Here is a 21,427-nt window from a genome sequence, read left to right as displayed (position 1 = left end):
ACATGGGTTTGGGTGGACTCCAGGAGTTGGTGATGGACAGGGAGGCTTGGCATGCTGTGGTTCATGGGGTCTCAAAGACATGACTGAGCAACTGAACTGATACTCCAATAAAATTAAAATATTAAAAAACCCAGAAATCTTATTTTAATATTTTACAATGGACTATTGCTAGCCTTAGTAAATAAATATTTTAAAATGTTTAAAAAGCCTCTAAGTTTGTAATAATTTGTTATGAAGCAATAATACTAACAATACTAATAATACCACTAATAAATTTTAAAAATAATAAAATTAACAATACATACACATAAAATGCTAATAATACCAATAAGCTACTACAATGGTATTTCAGTTAAATATAAGATAGGATTTTTTTTTTGTCTCCTGTTTTCCTGCCTTTCTCCAAAGCTTTGATCTGTTTTCCCACCATGAAGTGATTTCACTGACTATAACTAGAAAACGCCGTCGTGCCCGATTACAATCTTGTCTCATACCACTTATCAGAGTTATCTCTTCCCTTCCCCCTCACGGTTGATTTGAGATGCAGGGATGTACTCATCTTGGGTATGTTATATACATGTAGGGCTGGAGAATCAAGCCAGAAAATACAGATTTTGACAATTAAAGCAAACAATCTGTGTTTTGAAGTAACTCGGATATGTTTCCTTCATACATCTAGTTATCTTGAAACACAGTAACCTTGACATCATGGCTGAAGAAAAAAAGAGAAGCAATGTAAGCACACACGTCTGAACATTTAAATATCTTTTATCGATAAACATTGCTAGAATGCCATGCATTTGGATCTGTGCTTTTCCTGAGGAAAACCTGCAGTCTATCTTCTGCTTCCTGATACTGCAGGTGGATCCCATTACAAGGGTAGGAGACACCATGGAAAGCATGCCTAAACTTTTAAAGCTACAAAACAGAAAGCTGGTCTTCATTAATTAGATGTCAGGATTATGCAAACGGACCACTGTATTATTACGCATAATATGGCGAAAAGCCTGATTATATAGTTTGTTGATAGTTCCATGTGGGTAATTTATCTAAGCCTTATGTGCTAAGATATTCTATTAACCACAAAGGCAGGATTTGGTATCAGGTAAGAAAATCACACTGTGACTTTGTGGTTGATGGCTGAAAGAACGCCTTACCACAAAGGGAACTGAGAATGCAATATGGTGTCTTTCTAACTTTTAATTCAGGAAAAATTCCACCCCCCAGTACCACTTAACCTGGTGCTACCACACAAGGCAGATATAAGTGGAAATATTAACAAGTCAGTGATTCGTAAGTGAGACTCACCATTGCAAACCCATATTCTCTGCCTTGGTGAAAACCATGGAATTGGATTAAGAGAGAGGCCATGTACTTTTAGATTTAAGCAAATGTGGACAATGGATTCTAGAATGAAGGATAAATCTGAGCATCACAAACCCTCATCTGAATAATGATTAGCTGCTTTAATAAAAAGGAAGAGCTCACACACAAAAAACCTCAAAGTGCATAATGTGGAAAAATCTCAAGATCTGGGAATCTAGGTAAATCACGACTTTTTGCCTTTACCAATTTTACCCAGTCTTCCCAGGTGCTAAAGGCAGCACTAAAGAAAAGCTATCACGAAACTATTATGTTAGGCCATTATCATCTTTGCCTCAATCTCTTATACCTGTGTCTATGCCAGCTATCTAATTATGATGAGGGAAAACACTCCAAGCTCAAAAGAAGTGAACAACTTCGGTTTCTGCTCACACGGACCTTGTCAAGTAGCCAGCGAATTGTCCTTTCATTGTGAGTGACTAATATCAATGCTGGCTCTAAAGAAAGACACTTTTCATAATCGTCCAACAATCTGCTAAGTGAAAACATATGGATGGGCTTAGGCGAAGCCTGCCAGGGGTCTTTGTTCAATGGAAAACAGGTGCTTTCATTCTGTGCCACGTAATACCCCATTTACCCCCAAGTCCAAAGGTTACAGGACTAATAGCTGCCTTGTGGTAATCAACGAAAGCCAAGACACTAGCCCTGGTGAAACATCTGGGACATATTTTACATACTTGCAACATATGCTTCAGGTTCAATTAAAGTGAGGCTTTGGCACATTTATTAATCTTTTTTACTTTTATCCTATAAGAGGACCCACTGACCTGACCCCACTATTATACCATATGAAAAAACAGAGAAATAATGAGAGTTAGAGGTCAGTACCTGCTCGTATGGCAAAAAAACACATTTGTTTTCTCATGAAACTCCATTACGCATGACTCTATACACAAACTTTAAATAGAGGAACCAATGAATTTTTCAAAGTAGGAAATTACCCTTCTCCCGCTCAGACACTCTGATAGCCAAGACTTACAACATTTACTACTGCGAGAGTCAGCCGAGATACAGAAGCTGGTAAATAGAAACTTGAAGTAGCCTTTCATATTTTCATAGTAAAAACTTTATATTTCCAGAATATAAGATTTCCACTCTAAGATTCTTCCCTCTATTATTCAAGTCCCTAAAAGTCTATTGTAAATTATTACATTTCAGATTTTCTTTTTGTTCAGATATGTTTTTATATTATCAACTGTGTTATGAGTAAATAAAAGCAAAACCCTTAATATATCACTCAAATAAAGGGGTGGATTTATGAAAATCAGCTCACAATCCTTTCATATGGAAAACACCACTGTTTTTTGGCATCCTATGCAGAATAGAGGTGAATTCATAGAGTTATTTAAGCACTCACTTTAGTAAACTTTAGTAAACTTCAGTCAACTTTAGTAAACCAGATCTGAAAATGTGTTAGAACCAAGGTGTCAATTCCAGACAATCAAACACCGCATAACAACAGATGCCACCCCCGAGTTTGGAGTTGTCTTCCACATGGCACCTTCTACTTGATATCTATGTTTTGGTAATCTGGTTAACCAGGTACGCTACTGGTTTTCCACAAACATCTTCTCTATTAAAAAAATGACCACAAAGGGAGATTAGTGTGTAGGATATCAAACAAAGTGGCTAAAAAAATATAGGTTGACTTCAAGCAGGGGCGTTGAAGCATCAGACTTCACTAAGGGTTTCCATTTATGAACATTTCTTGGGAGACACTTGCTGCTAGAATGGATCTTTATGGTGGCTTTAATAATAAAGCAGCAACAAGCAAGGGAAAAATGGCCATAAATGGATGGCAGCTCAGTGTTTATCAGCAGAGGAATGATGATTCAGAGCTGGCGTGCTGAGTTAAAATACAAGCTCTCTACAGCTCCACAACTGACCTTAACAATAAATCATATCATTTATTGCCGGGAGTGTATGCTCATGTTATTCAACATTAGAAACAAGCACATATGTGTTTTTGCAGAAAGGAGATTTTTGTTAATGCTTGAGGATGTTGCTAATGACTAAATGATATCCAGAAGAAACATTTTACATAAAAGCGCTATCGATTTTAAAATGTTTGAAATAGCAGTAGAAGGGAGAAAGAATGTACTGGGAGAAAGAAGGTACATGTGTGTGCTTGTGTATGTGTGTCTTTCTATTTTCCTTCTAGCATTGACTATTAAGAAAAAAATCATTCAGGAAGTTAACAAATCACTGTGAATTTTTTTTTTTTTTTGACATTTCCAATGCTTGCTTCTAGCACACAAATTCTTACACTGGGATATAAGTGTACATCTCTACTGGAATCAAAGGTCAAGGGCATAAATTAAGATACACTGTTTTTCTCGTTCCTTCAAAAAATTTCAGTGCTTTACTAGAAAAGAAGTCAGACAGATTCAGTGTAGGTCAAAACTCAGGCTTTATATGCGGAACGATGTGGTCAAAATGAATGCTCATTCTCACCCCTGCTCCCAATCTCACCCTAAGACTTTTTAGGTTTTAGATGCAGAAATGCCCAAAGATGATGCCATAAACCATCATCAGTAGTCTCCGTGACATAGAAAACTGTCCTCCTGACTCCAGGTACTGCTGCAGCAGGGCAAGGTCATTCTGGTTTCTCTCTCTACTTGTCCCCTCTCCCTAGGGGACAACCAATTCAAGCTGTCCCAGAAACCAGCTGTTATTTACTGTGGTCACCATCCACAAGCCAACCAGCAACTGACACACGAGCCTCTCTGCACAGACTTTCCAGACCAAGGAATCATAGGGCTGTTTCCAAGTCTAGACCAGGGGCAGTGAGCATTGGGATTATTTAAACGCCCTCCAGAGCCCTCTGTACACATGTGTTCATTTGCTGAGCAATTCTTGGAAAATTACAGATGACGATATCCATGTTTAACGCATACAGGCTGCTATTTTTTCACTTCTCTCTTCCCCCAAAGTGTAGCCTGATTTGTAATACTCGAGATAGGACAAATTTTTGCCCTTCAAAAACAGTTGTCACTGCAGTTATCTTCGTGAGAGCTATCAAGTTCCAGACAAGCTGAATTATTATTATTATTATTTTTTTTTGTTCCTGGCAGAAAAATATTTGACCCAGCTCTGGACAAAAGCGAAGACGATTTATAGCCCTCTCTGCCTCTTTGCAACATGCAGTGGCATTGTTAGGATGATAAACAGCACTGTCCAATTTTCTGGACTCAAAACACTTCAACTCCTTTTTTAACTGTCTGTGAAAACAGCGTCATGTCTACATTTCCCCGTCCCCAGGTACCCGAGTGCCGGGAAAGATAATTACCTTGTCATCTTTGTCATCTTCTTCTTCCTCGTCCTCCAACATGTCCTCCACTACCTGCAGACAAGAAACAGAAGTCGTTTTCCTGCTTTTTAAGAGAGACAATTTTGTTCTGTCATTTTGAGCCTTTTGGAAATGAAAACTTTATTAACATTTGAAACAGAGGCACTGAGAAGGAATATTTGATCTAGAGGCAGGGATTAGGAAAATGCTATGCATTTAATTGATGAACGCCAGGGACCTGAGTCCCCAGTCAGGGGAACCCTATTTGTGTGAAATGTTCTGTGACGACTTAAAGAATCGGAACTCCGTTTAAGGTAAACCAACGTTAATTTGAAGGATGCTTTAAATCAGGAGATTTCTTTTTTTTTTTTCACCTACTCCACTGTCTATATGAATTAGGCACTTTAAATTTGGAGCTAGATAACTAAGCAGAATACAGCTCTGCTATTTTCTAATTTACTTGTCACCAAACCCTAAGATAAAAAATTGTCAGCTCATTGATTCATGCTAGTGATCTATGGCATAAAGCTAACAATATCTTTCATGGCTCCAATTTGAATTCTGATGTATAAATGTCAACTTTTGACTATCTCTGAATTACCTCTTCCTTTTTTGGATTACTTGAAACTCTAATGTTTATTCTCTGCGATTTTACACATGGATTATGTTATGAGAATGGACATTACTATTGAAAGAAAATGAGAAATTCATTCAATAATCAAGTGTGTATAACACGTGTATATAGCCCATGAGGACAGATATGCATACATATATTTTTTAATAGCTCCTGGTTTATCTACTTCAGCAGAATGAAATAGTCATTTTGGATTTGCTAAATAATTTCCCCTTTCCTGGATCAATATATAACTGCAGGCATTACAAACGAGACTTCACCCCATTTCAGGTGTTTTATTATGTTTTTATACACACACACTTCATGGAAACCAAAAATTTTACAACTTTGAAGGGAGTTATTGTTCAGCTATGTGCCAACTTATGATTGCATTTATGTCATTTAACATAACTTTTAATTCTTGTGGTGCTTTTATATTTTTATCCAGTATCTTTATCTCTGAATAAATTCAATAAAATCATGGTCATCAAATATTTTTAAACCTTTTTCCAAAGCTCATAACTTTAGAAGACAGAGGTAGCTAACTCTTCTTCCATGCAGCTTTATGATAGACACAGGAATATGCTATGAATGAAAATTTCAATAATGAAGACTTACTAAACAGAGAGTTACATAGACTGAAGTAACACATCAGGACCCTCAGTTATTCTAATAATTTTTCTCAAATATTTTAAAAGCATGCACTGATTTAAAAGAAGAGCCCAAACACAAACTTCTAGTTGTCATGAAGTAAAATATAACGAAAAGCACTTGACAAACTGGGAAATTGTTCCTAATTTACTACCATACTTTAAATTTTCTATTAAATGGCCTTTCATTTGGACATTCAGCATTTCAAAAGAACCAGAGTGACACAGTGTGCTGTTTCCAGTATCGGGGGAGAGTTTACACTTATTTTGGGAACATCTAAAGCAATTCAACCTCAGCAAGAATGAAGGACTCTTGACATTCTAACTACACTCAGTCATTCCATAAGCATTTGTTACAAATGCCCTTGTCCAAGGCATATGGTACTAGTGATTGTGGAAATACTAAGATGGATAACACAGATACTTCATTTCAGCCCTCAAGAGGCTTATAATCCAATAGAATTCAAATGGGGGATATGAGATAGCCTTTCCTGTTCCGTTTTAATTTCCTGAAAATTTGAAGCATGAATCGTACACACATAGGCAACAACAGTGGCAATGTGTAACTGAGGTGCTGTGCGCCAGGCCATTCCAACCTGGGCCCTTTGTGAGGGAAGCTGATACAGGAAAAGCAGTCACGGATTTTCAGTACATTACATTGCATCAGAAGAACCCACCAAACACCAAGTAGCTAAACTAGAATTCAAACTCAGGTTGTGGGATAGCAGAGCCAGCTCTTAAACTCTGCCCAGTTCAAACACCAAAAAAAATTTAAAAAAAAGTGTGGGGAGGAAAAGGAAAACAAGAGAAGGACTGATCTAACCCTTACATGATCTTTTTAATGATTATAATTTTGTAACTCTAATAAAATGATGTTTCAAATGTTAGGTTTATATTAAATAATTTTTAAAGGTTGGTCACTACCTATTTTTAAAAAAAACTATATATATTGAGGTATACAATATGATCATTTGATATATATCAGATTAAGTAATTTTCCCCTAAAATTACCCATATAGTCATATATGAAATATGAAATTAATATACTTTTATTCTTGTACATAAAAAAAATCAAACAATATTTTAGATAGTTATTGTTAAGTCTGTATTATATGTCTCTCCTCTTCAGTAATTATCATATCACACTACAGATGCAAGGAAGGGAAAATGGTGTCAGATTGGGCCTGCTGCTGCTGCTGCTAAGTTGCTTCAGTCGTGTCCGACTCTGTGAGACCCCATAGACGGAAGCCCACCAGGCTCCCCCGTCCCTGGGATTCTCCAGGCAAGAATACTGGAGTGGGTTGCCATTTCCTTCTTCAATGCGTGAAAGTGAAAAGTGAAAGTGAAGTCGCTCAGTTGTGTCCGACTCTTAGCGACCCCATGGACTGCAGCCCACCAGGCTCCTCCATCCATAAGATTTTCCAGGCAAGAGTGCTGGAGTGGGGTGCCATTGCCTCCTCCGCAGATTGGGGCTAGCAGTTCATAATAAGTGTTCAAGAAATATTTGTTGATAGACTGAACAGAGAAATACATAATCTATGCTTCATATCTTTGTACAACTGGTAGAAGGCCTGTCATTAATTTGACAGAACTCAACTAGCTCACCTGCAAAGACATTGAATCAATGATGCAGATTAATAAAAGCAAATATTCAAAGTGTTTTCAAAGATTTGCCAGGCAAGAGAAAACATGGATATCTAACTATCATTTCAAGATTTGGAGTTCTCCAATATCTTCAAGTTAATTTTCCAAAATTAAAAATATTATTGAACCAGGAAACAAACCAAGAACTTAATTTACACATTTCACAAGTCAGCTGCAGACCTTATGTTCAAGAACACCTCAAAAGAGGTCTACAGAATCAGACCCTTCATTCGCAAAACCCAAACAGTTCCCACCCTGCACAAGTCGGTAATTGGCTACGCACAATTGCTCCACAAATGTGCGGCCAGAACCACCCAACACAACCATTTGCTTTACATTTGGCAGCAAAGTGCTGTGTTCAAGAGAGGCTGTTGTGTTGTATTGCAGCCCTCGAGTGACGGCTTTTCCCCTCCTCCAGTGATATTTTAATGTTACTACATAAACATCTACAAGTGAGGATGTATAATACAGATGGTTCCTAGGGATGCCTTTAAGCAGCTTCAGAATGTATACCACGGTTACATTTTGCTCAGATGATGCTTACTTAAGGTGCCTTGGAAAATGGAGACGATCATAGCACCTACCCCACAGCGTTGATTAGGTATCCAATGAGATAATGTATTAATATTTAAAGTGCTCAGCACAATACCTGTACCAAAGTACTTAAAAAATGTGTATGACTAATAAAATTAGAAAAGACATCCAGTTAATAATATTTAAACATTAATTTTTGGAACTTAAATGATGCATTTATTTTCCTGGACAAAAATATTCAGGGTTCTGAATGACACATACAATTCTGATTCATATTTCATTGAAACTAAGAATTACATAAAGGGGCACAGGTAGAGCTGCGGATAAAGATTCCCAATTAAAATGATAATGGTTTCACAACTCACTTTCAGGCTTTAACAGTCCAACGAAACGGATGACTTTGACAGCAAGTACCTCAGAAGCTAGAATGTGCTCTAAGACAAGAGCCTTGACCAAATGCAATGAATACAGAAACTGCAAACTGAGCTTTTAAAAACAAACCGTATATATCACTGAAGTGCATGTAATAATTGCACAAAATTGCAAACTTTCCCAGAGAACTCAGGTAACACCTACTATTTAGAAAGAGAGGGCTGGAGTTTAACACTTAACTAAGGAAAACAAATAAAATGAAAGTTCCAGTCTCAAATTCCAGTTCTTTCCTCTGCAAATAAAACCAAGTAAGGACTACATAGTTTTGTTTTCATGTATACAAAGTCCAGTTGCCCAAAAAGTTGTCAGCAATAATTTAATAGCAACACATCTGTAGGATTTCCTTGAGAAAAAAATGAAAAGTACCAAAAAATGCATGTGTTAGAAAGGATACATTTTTGCAAAGTTGGGGTTTTTTCCTCTTTTCTTGAGGGAGGCTATCTGAGATTGGCTCTAGAATTCTTTTTTCCAAATTATACTTTCTGATACCTTGCTTGAAAGCAAGTAGTATTAATCAAACAAAGGAAGGGCACTAGGGAAATCAGAAAGATGTAATGCAAGCAGTTAAAAGTGACATGACCTTCTGTAATGTCGCTCGTCACAGACTTATATGCCACACAGTGGAGGAAGGTCTTGAAAGAAACTGATTCTTGGTACTATTCCTTGAACGTAATACTAATAAAGATGACATTTTAAAAAACACATGTAGACAGGCCCAAATGCAGCATTCTAGCTACCTGACAGCCAAAGGATAAGCAGATCACACTATTTTTAAAAGCATAATATTTCTTCTTTCATAGTCCATATTTGCTGAACATTTGTCATTAACATATAACACATAATATGTGGCTGTTTATTGTAAAAAAGCCATTTTCAAAATGGAGCAACATTGTATCTGTGGAACCTATATATTTTATACAGTTGTATAGATGCTCTATTAATATTATGACTTTTAATGATAATTTGACACAACTAAATGCTTTATGATTTGCAAGGAAATAAAATTTTATTTGGCTGAAGATGTTAAAAATGATGCTGGTAATCTGAATAAAGGTATGATAACTATGTTTAGAATTATTCCACTAGACAAAGACATATAAGGGGGGGGACCAGCAAGAAAAAAAAAAGATAACAAAACAGTGGAAGGATGAGGGAAAGTAGATTCAGGTAAATTTCATTATTAAAATCATCATAAGACAGTGGACCCTAAGTACTGCTTTTTAATATTAATTCAGGGTGCATGGTATAAAGCTAAAATGATTTTAAAAAGAAGGGAATAAAATTTCCACCAATAATTCTTAAAACACGTTGTACTATAATTTTGTCTAGGCTAAAGTCTGCCACTGATTTATATCTCTTTAAACAACAACAACAAATCTTGGTTATATTACCTTCGTAAGAAAGTATTGAGTACCACAGAGCCAAAAACCCTGGAAAGCCAAAGCTGACACAAACCAGTTTCTTTTGTGTGTTTACTTTTTCCCTCAGAAATAATCCTTGAATTAAATGGATGTTTTGCTATGTTCAGAATGAAGAGTTGCACAATTCAAATTGCCTTACTCTAAATGGTCTATAAAAAAGCAACACATTTAAATTAAAGAAGAAATCACTGCTGTCCAGATGTGCAACTGCGATGTTAAAAAATTAAAGAAATTGTCACAAAAGAAAGACATTTCCTATTTGATTTCATAGTCATAGAACATTCAAATGTGTACAGATGCTTATATTTGGGTACATTACAAACTGAATGCTTATTTCCACCCTAGAGATACGGAGGAATTTGGGTAGAGCAGTTTGCTTCAACATGGTCTAGAGTTCATTTACATCATTTCACGGGTACATAAACCAAGCAGAACATGCATTTGTGTGCCAATGGATGTATTACATGTGCAAATATCACATGAATTTATTGAAAGTCTATGAATTGAGAAGATGCATATAACCGCTCAGATTATGTCAGATCACTTAAAAGCACCGGAGGTTGGGCTGAAGACGTTCTTGGTCAATACGATCATTACAGGTGGGCTTGCACTCCCATTTTTACCACAAGACACCTGTACCTCTCAAGATTTCTGAGAAGGAACTTTTGCAAAATGAATGGCACAATTAAACTGTACGTATAATTTACTCCACATCTGAAGGAATAATACAACCCATAAACAGGTCTGGAATATACTGTTTCATCCAGCCTATCTCAAAAGCAACTGCAAGTGTGATGGCTGCTTAGTTTGATTCACGCTATTAAGGATTTGACCTTGGAGTATTTCAGCTACAGTAGTCATCAAGATAACTGAACCACTAGATGTAATAATAATTAGTGTGATAGGCTTGCCAGTGAAGCTGAATATATTGCAATACAAAAGAAGGCAGACTAAAAAGAAAAGCATTATTACTTACTGCTAAAAGACTTCCTGATTTTTACAGAGACACTCAAATACAATTATTTCTTCTTGCAGAATGCATTTCCTTGGCTCATTCTGGGAAGTGCCATGCTGTAATTTAGTCTGATTCTTAATAGGAAATGTGGCTTTAATGTGACTATCAGATGACTTTTGATGCATGCCACTGATTACATACAGCCTGTATTCTGCATCATCAACAACAGCATTCTTATTTGCAGTATAATATGCTTTGCTGCAGGGTGCAAGGACAGTAAATTTACTTTACTGGCCAAGAGTATGTAACCTTTTAGTTTTTAAGTGTCAGCTTAATATGCAGAAAAACCCTTCCATTCAGAAATGCTAAATACAGTATAAATTCTATAATCAGTATAAGCATCTTAAATGAATTTCTTTTCATATTTCCTTCTTGGTATTCTTAAATGTTCATTCTTATGCTTACACAAAGCACTGTGAACAGATTTCTAGTGTTTATTTGAACTATGTCTCCATCTAAAGGCTTCACAATGTAATGTGTTTTTGCTTGCAGGGAAAATTCTAATCTTAGCATCTTTAGGATATTGCATATTAATTTGACTGAGTAGGGAAAAATAGGTCAACTATTAACCTGCAATGTGCTTTTTAAAAACTAATGCTTTCCTGAAGCAAAATTTTTCAGGTTAAAAATTATACAAAAAAACCCCACAAAATTGAATTGTTTAACCTGTTTTTTCCAAAAGAAATGAAAAGCTAGCTAGTCTTATTACTAATCTATTTTATGAAAATTTAATATTTTCAAAGCTAAACATTTTTGTTTGTTAATAATAGATGGATTGCAAATCAAAAAGAAAATTATGTGCTTTAGCCTCTCTCTATAAAACCAAATTTCCATTCCAGAAACACAGATTTGTAACCAAAAAAGGCACAATTGTACATTTTTCAGATTTTAGAAACAACCTTAGGAATTTTTAAATACGCCTAATAAAGAGACCACATAATCTATTTAAAACATTTTCTGCAAAGCAGAAAGATGGAGCTGCTATGACGTCCAATCTTTTCAGGTATGTGCGGGAGCATTAGAGGTACAATAGGCAAGAAGTTCTTTACAGGTAAGTGTATAGTTTAGCAGATATAAGGGGAATGCTACACTTTGGGAAGATTAGGTTCCTTTAAAGAATAGAATTTGAAAACAAAACAAAAAATTTATCTTGGAGATTAATACAAGCAAACTTTTGAACCATACTGCTCTGTTAGGTTTGATTATCTTAAAAAAATTCACTGCTACTGCCTATTTTAAGCACTATAATTGGGAGTAGTAGAGGAGTGAGAATAGGTGGACATTTGAAGAGAAAAATATTCTGATGCTAATTTGATTTTTCTTTTTCTGTTTTTTTTTTTTTTTCCTCTTTGTGCCTAGAATATTTTGAGGCCTGAGGACATTATATCAGAAAGTCTAACTTTAAAAATGGAGCATATTTTGAATGTCAAAAAAATCAGTCAGAAAACTTCAGTGTTTTCCTTGTATCTCTTTTCTATAAATAATAATGATAAAATATTTTTTATCTTTTTGTAAAGAATAATCACTTCACAAAAGACAGCCCATGTGGGTTTAGACCTGCATTGGGACTGGAAAGAATGTCTGTGGTGAATGGTGAATTGTAGCACAAAAGCCTGAATGAAAAGAATGTTCGTGAAACCTCACACAAAACCTCCATAACCGTTTTATCATGAGCTTCCCACAATATAACACAAGAGCTCTATGTTCTAGGAAAACCTTGCCTGGTCCACTTATCATTTCGGCTTTATGTAGTGTACTGCGTGATTGCTAAATTAGTGCATAATGTATTTATAATATTTATAGTACCAACATTTAGTTAAATAACCTTTATGTAAGATTTATGTTGATTTTTTTTATTTCTCATTTAATGGCAAATTATGAAGAGCATGTTTCATAAAGATAATTCTCCATTTAAATTCATCAGTCCATTAAATATTAAAATTATGTTTCTGATGCAATCGAGAACAAATTTGTCCAGCTTCAGTGATTATTTGCACTCATAAAAATTAGGCTTGATTAATAAAATTTAAATGCTTGATTAAGTTGACATTTTCATGTTCTGTCCTGATTTATTAAAATTAGTCCCTGTGCCCAGGCCTGGTTTGCTAGTAGGTTTACCTTTCTCCTTCTCTTAGTCGACATCCAGAGCGAGGCTGTTAGGAAAGAATATTTTGCTTTTGGACCCAATGATGGTTTCAGGGACATGCCCTGTTCTTTGCTCACAGCGCAGCTGGCCTTTGTCTTTATGCACTGTGTGTGGTGGAGATTTGGATTACAATAATCAAGGAAAGTGTTCCTTTCAAAAATCTTTGGAATTGATCTATAAAATGGCATGCATTTTTGGTATTTTTCTAAAATGGTTTGTAAGAAATTTTTGTCTATAGAAGATCATTTCTTTTCCCTCATTAGCTTTTTTGGTTGATAAAAATATAGTTTTTATTTTTGTGGGACTTGCATATACATAGCAGGGGGATTACAAACAAATCTTCCTGCGGCAACGTCACTGTCTTTGTCCACAAGTTCAGAATCAGGAAGTACTAGTGGCCATGGAAAACCGTTCTCTTCAACAGGTCTCACTAGGGAACTCTTCAAGAAATGTGTTACCTCGACCATGTGTGTGTTCACTCAGTCGTGTCCAACTCTCTGCGACCCCATGGACTGCAGCCCGCCAGGCTCCTCTGTCCATGCGATTGTCCAGGCAAGAATACTGGAGTGGGGTGCCATTGCCTTCTCCAGGGGATCTTCCCGATGTAGAGACTGAATCTGCATCTCCTACATTGGCGAGTGGGTTCTTTAACATCCAGCCACCCAGGAAGCCCTCCTTTAGGTTACTCGCTTCTATACCCGCACCAGCTTGTGCTATTTTAAATATAGTCAGGTGTCTAATTCTCATTTATTGAGCACTCACTATATACTTAACACAGTGGACTGTCTCTTTAATCCTCACAAGATCTCAACAAAGGTAAGTATTAGTCCCATTTCACTGGTGAGGAAACTGAGGTATAGGGAAATGAAAAAATTCATACAGCTAACAGATGGAAGGTCTGAAATGTAATACCCTGTCTTCATAATTTCAAAGTTTGGACCCTTAACCTCTACCAGCTATAAAGGGGCAACATTCTGTTTTAAGATGCTTCTGCTGTTGCCCATGGAGTGTAACCTATCTGGAAACTATGTTTCAGTGAACTGTCTTTCATTTCAGCAGGCTGCCAGAATATCATTATTTTTAAAAAATAAGTGATACAGTATCATGGCTATTTTCTTTTTCTTGTATGATGAAATAAATTCAATAACAAAATGACAGAAAATGCCCTTGAAGGCGTATTTTAGTTTGGTTACCTACAGGTGTTATTCCAGTTCTATGAACATAAAGGTTTTAAAATTGCATGCTCTTAATAAGCTTATCTCATGCAATACTAAAAAATAATGAAGACAAAACTCTCAGGGTTATTGGGCTCCTAATAATAGTTCTGACTTATAAACATTTTCCACAAGCAGATAAAAAGACATGTCATTGGTTTCTACTTTTAGTTTGATAATTTAACAAACTTGTCATTTCTTGTCACCTTTCTGAACTAGGGACAATTATTCTCTGCAAATATCACATGAAACCTTCTGCCAACACCACCCCACCCCACAGGGCATGATACAAACAGTCATGGGGTTATGAGTCAGCCAGAAGGTGCTTCTGTGAATCCTATATCCTATCTCCCTCATCGTATTGTGTCAAGGAGTTTTGGCTACTTACAAAGACGAGTGTATAGAATCATTTAGAAAGAACCCACAGGATATCACTAGAAGTAGGTGGGAAAAACACATCCATCCTGAGACGTGACACCCAAACTGTGGGTATTCTTTCTTGTCCTCTCCTAAGTCCCATTCTTCAATTACAGAAATGACAAAATTGCAGGGGCAAACCTTTTGGAAAGGGAACAGAAATAATAAAACCATTTGGTTGACAAAGGGGTAGATGTTGGGCTGGACACTTTGGAAAACCATTTAGATGGTAATTCTTTGGATCCATAGGAGACTTTGGGGAGACTTTAGGAAGTTGATTTTCTAATGAGTTCCTGGGAATCCAGGAGTCAATTTAGCTTCAAATAACAGAAATCCAGCCATGTATAAGGGCGAGATCTTCAGGTTTTCTTTGGGGTCACTGAGACAATTCATCTGGTGGAAAAAGAGCTGGGTTTCAGGGCAGAAATCTTCGATAGGAATGAAGAGTAGTAAATCCTCTATAGGAATGAAGAGTGGTATCTTTTTATCTTGTTACATTCTTATATGCATCTTTGGGGAGTCCGAGCAAGGTGGGAGTGATTCAGGAAATGAGGGGGGCTACAGTATGAGAGTTGACTGCAAGCGCCCTCCAAGGCAGCTACCACTAACTGTAAATTCTAAGCATCTCTCTTGAGTCCTAACAGAACTAAAACAAAAGAAGTCTGCCTTCTAGAGAGGAGACTCTGTAGTAAATTGATTTTTAAGAATAGAACCGTTTTCCTTTATATCTCTCGCTATGTGAACTGACACGTCATGGACAGGTAGCCCTCACCTTCTACCATTCTAGAGTTTTACCTTTCCAATTTGAAGGTGAGTTGCAGTTTGAGAATAGAGTAAAAAAGACCGATGACACACTGAAGAATTAAAAGCAAACCTGGAGCTACTTAGTAAAAGGGACAGACTAAAGGTGGAATAAGAGCTGTGGCCACAGATGGGTAGACCTTTTCTTTATCTACGCAGGACATACACACAGACCTGGGATAATGTAAATGTCTCTTGGCTGCTCGCGTCTGCATGTCACACACAGACCTCCATTACTGCACCTGTCATAGCCACGTATTCCATTTAGTTGTTTCCCTCACTAGACCACAAACTGGGTAAGGACCAGGTCTTTTTTTTCTTCTCTCTCTCTCCCTTCTTTTTATTTTTATTGAAGTATAATTGATTTACTGGGACTAGGTCTTAATCACCTTTGAGCAACCTGCTAGCACAGTGTCTGCAAAAGTTCAGTGCATTTTTGTTGAATGAAAATTAGACAATTTTTGATGTGGAAAAAAGACTGGACTAAAATACACAGTATTCATTCACTAAATCTTTTTTGAGCCACTATTGTGCTACTATGACTTGCTCTGTGCTGGGATTAGATGCACAAATGGAAGATACTGTTAGAACAATCTGGAGCAGGTGAAGAAGACCCCCAGTGAGGTTTTTTTTTTTTTTTTTATAATAGAGTGAGGGGAAAATAGGAAATCAGAGTGTTTGGTGGTAGGGATGGGTTGATGGGGGCCAGGGGTGGGCAAGAATGGGTAGGAAGGCAGAGATGGCTATCAGGGGGAAATGATGAAGATAACTGGTGGTTATCTAGGCACATACAAATAAAAATATTAAAACCTTAGTGAGTGGCAAGTTAGTATTAACTCCCCAAAATATTCAAAATACGTATACCCTGACCCAGAAATTCTCCTTCGAGGACTTTTCCAAAGGACATTACCAAGGACCTGCTCAGAGATCTGTTTAGGATTTTTGTTTACAGCATTCTTTGAGATGGTAGAAACACTGGAAATGAACATTTCTAAAATGAGTGCTTAATTGAGAAAAAAAATAAAGTATTCATATGGCAAAAACTATTTAGTTATTAAAAATCCTGTTATTTTCCAGCAATTTGAGGGAATCTCAAAGTAGGTGTGCTAACAGCGTCTTTAATGTGATCCAATTTTTTGTAAAAAAACAAAATATATATGACAAGCAAGAAATACATCCTATATTCATAAACCTATTTTTTAAAGAAAAGAGTAGAAGCTATCAGATCAGATCAGATCAGTCGCACTATAGAGAGAGTATATCAACTATTTGGGAAACTATTGATACAAATATACTTGGTTCCGGATACTGCTGTTGTGGGCCATGGCCACCCCAGCCACACTGGGTCGTTTTCTCTCAAGACCATGGACCCCACTTCCATCCTTCAGTGCTGCCCTCCCCGCATGGCCAAAGAGCCCTCTTTGAACCTGCTCCTCCGCTGTGCTCTGGGGCCTTGACTCGAACACACTTAGGCTGCCATCCGCTCATCAGCACCAACAGGATCCCCTCCAAGCTCATGGAGGAGCTGCAGGAGCAGCCCTGGAGTGAGTCGATCCCCAGAGAGCCAGGCCTTTGTGAGGGAGTGCTCCCACCTCTCTGCAGGCCTTCTGAGCTCAACTTCTTCAATGTCTGGCTCCCGAAGCAAGGACTTCAAAGGTCCCAGCCACCTGTTCTGGCACGGTGCCCCAGGTCACACCAGGCTGGCCCACTGAACATCTGCTCTGGTGCCCGTGGGGTTCCTGGGCACAGCAGGAGCACCTCCACTAAGTCTGAGCGCACACGCCTCCCTGGGCCACGACGTCTGTCCCATCCACACACACTCACTGCCTGGGCAGAAGCCAGTGCCTTATCTTAGGCCCCAGGATCCCCATCTATACAAAGAGAGACTTCCTTTCTTCTTCAACTTCTGTTGTGTTATCTGGACCAAGCCCTTGCCCTCCCCAGGCCTGAGGAAAGGGTGTGTTGCAGGAGAGACTGAGAACACAGGTCTGGGAGCCAGTTGGAATTGGGTTCCCGCCCTGCTGTGCTGTGTGAGCGTTTGCCCATGGCAGAAATTCTCTGAGCCTCGTTCTCCTGCTCTCCCAAGTGGTGAATGGTTCCTTTTTAGATGAAAGAGATGAGAAAAGAGCATTCCCCATTTGTGCTTGCTACCTCTGTCTTTTTGCTCATGAAGCACTCCATTCTCAAAAACAAACAAACAAACACATGCACACACACACAAATGATCCTGATGGAATATAGGGGAGATAAAACTGAAGCTGTGGTTTGGGTGCTACTCTGGTGTTGCCAGGGGACGACAGAAGATGAGATGGTTGGATGGCATCAACGACATGATAGACATGAGTTTGGGTAAACTCCGGGAGTTGGTGATGGACAGGGAGGCCTGGCGTGCTGCAGTCCATGGGGTCACAAAGAGTCGGACACAACTGAGCGACTGAACTGGTGGCTCAGCAGTCAAGAATCCGCCTGCAATGCAGGAGACACAGGTTTGATCGCTGGGTCAGGAAGATCCCCCTGCAGGAGGAAATGGCAATTCACTCCAGTATTCTTGCCTGAAAAATTCCACAGACAGAAGAGACTGGCAGACTGTAGTCCACGGTGTTGCAAAAGAGTCGGACACAACTTAGCAACTAAATCGCCACAACAAATGGTTTGGGTGGGGTGTACACGTGAGGAATCTTTCTTTGACAGCCTTGAAGATATTATGGAAAGATAAAAGTAGCAGAAGGAGAAAAATCAGCATTTTGTTTTAGAATTATCACCTTCCTACAAGTCTTGAGGTAAGAAAACAAGCTGTGATTTTGGGGAAAGTTGCCAGAAAAATACAAGTCATCCAGTGAAATTGGAATTTCAGATAAATAATGAATATTATTTTTGTATAAATATCTCCTGTTGTTTATCTGCAATCCCGATTTAACTGGGCATCTGTATTTTTATTGGCTCAATCTGGCAACCCTAAATTGGGAACAATTTCAGAGGCCTTCAGAGGTTGGAGTTTTGAGGAAACTTTGCAAAGTAGAAGGGTGTGGTCATCTACTGAGAGGGAGGAGATCTAGAGTGGGGGTAGCGTTTGATAAGAGTGGAAAAAATGTGCAGATCCTGCTGGGGGTGTGTCCAGAGCCTCTGAGGTGATGGTCATCAGGGTACAGGGCACCAGCCCAGACAGTGAGTGATCATCTGGCACATCTACGTGGTTGAACAGCTTAAGAGGGGTCATAAGTGATGACATGTTTCACTGACATGCGATCGGTGGTTGGTTTCTTTCTGCTCGTGGTTGCGCTGGAAAACTAGAGGTCTGGTACTTTGCACAATCCTCCTCACATTTTTTCAAGCTGGTGACCTTCTTCAAAATTTGAGAAAATTGTTGAAATAAGTAGGAAAAAGAAAACAGTGATCATCTATTTTTAGATGTGTTTACAGGCTGTATGACTCAGTGCTGCTTCTGTTGAGAGCAAGTACATGGTCTTTTTGGTACTGAAATGCAAACTCAGGAGGCTCTGATCCACGCTACTTTCTGTAAATGATAAAGTCCTCATTCAAGTACCAAGGGTCTGACCACACACCCCAGTGCTTTTTCTATGGAGTGCTCAGCTCAGCTCTGGCCAGTCTGTTTAGATCCTGTTTGGAATAGTTCACATATTCAATGGTCTGCTTCTTCAAATATTCCACCCTGGACTTCTTTGGAGCTGAGAGTACTGGCTAAGAAAATAATAAACAAGTTTCACTTATAGGAAGTCAAGTCAAACAGTCAGACGTCGCTTTGGTAGTTTGTATCTGGTGGATGATTCCCAGTTGTCCAATCAACAGCATTTATGGTAGCAAAGAAACTGCTCTCCTTACAAGCTTTATTTCTAGACATCAATGTTCTGGGCCTAATTGGAATAGACCCAACAACAACAAATATATTCAGTGCTCTTCCAAAGGGGAGAAGACGCGTGGAGGGCTTTGCCATGTGGTGGAACTAACAAAACATTTCAGTATTTACTGAAGTATTTCAGTAGACAGGCTGGGGCTCAACTTGTATCATGCTGAGATCATCAGTTAGAGAATGATTTCATTGATCTAGCCTCCTCTTCAGTCTTTTAAAGTCTCCATTGATTAGGCAACTGAGGTTGTTCTGTGGGAGGCATATCTTGACAGTGAAAGTGAGTGCTCTCTTAAAATGCAATTAAAACATACTGCTTGAAGAATGTTTGAATGTCACAGATATTCAGAGACTTTCTTCACGAATGTGAAGGATTATTATCACTGATTTACTCTCCCCATACTCATCTGGGTGGAGGAAAGTACTCCTCCAGGTCATGAAGTTTTTTTTTTTTAAATGAGTGGGGTCACCTGGAGTCAAATGTGACCAGTACCCATTGTTGAGAGATCACCAGGTACCTCACAGGAAGGAATTTGGGGATGCCCAGGAGTCTCTGTAAGGCTCCAGACACTTGGAAAGTGATGGCTTGGTTAAAGGCATGCCCGAACCGGCACCACAGAGATAACCTGAGTTTTCAGGACAGGGCAGAGCTAGGCTTGAGTCCCACTTACTCTATGGAGATCCTCTTTGAGTTTGAATTTCCCCGTTCATAAAATGAGGATACAATCATTTAGAATCATCTACTTGACATTGTTATTATAAAGAATTCAAAGAGACCAGGCTTCTAAAAGGTTTAACAGGATATTTGATAAATCCAAGAGGCTGAATAGGTACCTGCTCCTCTCCCGAATGAGAGGTGAGGAGAAGACGGGGGGTAGAGTGGGGAAAATGAGGGTTTTCAAACAGTCTGTCTGCTCAAAGGTAGAGTTCCTCCTACTGACTGTTCTGAAGTGTAATGGAGAAATGTGCTTAAAAGGTACCCAGGAAGACCTGGAATAGACCAAACGATAGCTCCAAGAGGAAATTTAATGGACTGGAGGTAAGGAGTGCAAACTTCAGAAAGACTGGCAGATCCTAATTCCCTCTCAGCCACTTCTGGACTGACCGTGTGCCTTTGGAGCTGTTTAATCTCTCTACCCTGTTTCCCTGTATGTAAGGTAGTATAATGATATTTGTCTCTGGGCGAGTGTAACAGAGCTCTGGTTTGCTTGGCCAACCCATTTCTTATATCTTGAGACGTGATTTGCTCTCTCTCAAGGAAGCGTTCTTGTAGCCATGCTTGAAGGACTGCTTAACACAGTGCCCAGGGCGTGATGAAGACTTGGTAATTTTTAACTCCAAAGTAAAGACCACTTCTTGGCATGTACTTCTACAAAATCTCAGTTTATAGTAACTGTATTGTGGACAGTTGGTACCAGCCTAATGGGCACTACAGGGGCGATTTCCCCCTGGTTCTGCAGTGATGGCTCAAACCAAGAGAAGTATGATAGTCCTATCTTTATGTCCCGTTCATGCCAGAGACATCTCTGAATGAAGTTTATATTAAACAGTTTCCTCTGGAAAAGTCTAACAATTCTTATGCTAGAAAGTTTAATGTCATGGTCTGAGTATAGATAGATTTAGATCAAGAATTGCTTATTTTCAACAAGTCTGACTGAGAGATAATGGAGGCAAAATACCATTGCTAACCATACCTCTTTCTCGAGTGCAACTCTAAGTCTATATCATTGGAATGGCTGTTTCTTTATCCTTTCCTCAACGAGTTCTGCTCATTAAGTGCCACAAAACGTACTTGGCAAGGATTAGATCTCATTTTTTTCATCAAAGTAAAACAGACACCACGGTGAGGAAAAAGTAGGGGATTTAAGTTCCTGTGATCCTAAGTCTCCAAAATGGAAGTGGTCTCCCTAATAAACAATATACAAAGAAATCCTTTCCTATTTTAGTATTAATCTCAACTACCCATTAATATTTTGAAGACAGAATTTTTACCCATCTATATA

General features: G+C 38.3%; 1 protein-coding gene across 10 annotated transcripts in view; it reads right to left on the bottom strand.

The window, feature by feature from the left end:
* Positions 1-21,427, bottom strand: part of MCTP1 (multiple C2 and transmembrane domain containing 1) — a 564,668-nt gene that overhangs the window by 75,715 nt on the left and 467,526 nt on the right. For all 10 annotated transcript variants that reach the window (XM_027545593.1, XM_027545588.1, XM_027545590.1 and 7 more), the window contains one exon: positions 4,673-4,726. In XM_027545593.1, the coding sequence (XP_027401394.1) occupies positions 4,673-4,726 (54 nt within the window). The remainder of the gene's footprint in view (positions 1-4,672; positions 4,727-21,427) is intronic.

This window comes from Bos indicus x Bos taurus, chromosome 7 (assembly GCF_003369695.1).
Source record: "Bos indicus x Bos taurus breed Angus x Brahman F1 hybrid chromosome 7, Bos_hybrid_MaternalHap_v2.0, whole genome shotgun sequence".
In the NCBI taxonomy this organism is placed as follows: Eukaryota; Metazoa; Chordata; class Mammalia; order Artiodactyla; family Bovidae; genus Bos; species Bos indicus x Bos taurus.
The sequence above is the reverse complement of the archived record's forward strand: the minus strand, read 5'-3'. Positions and strand labels throughout refer to the sequence as shown.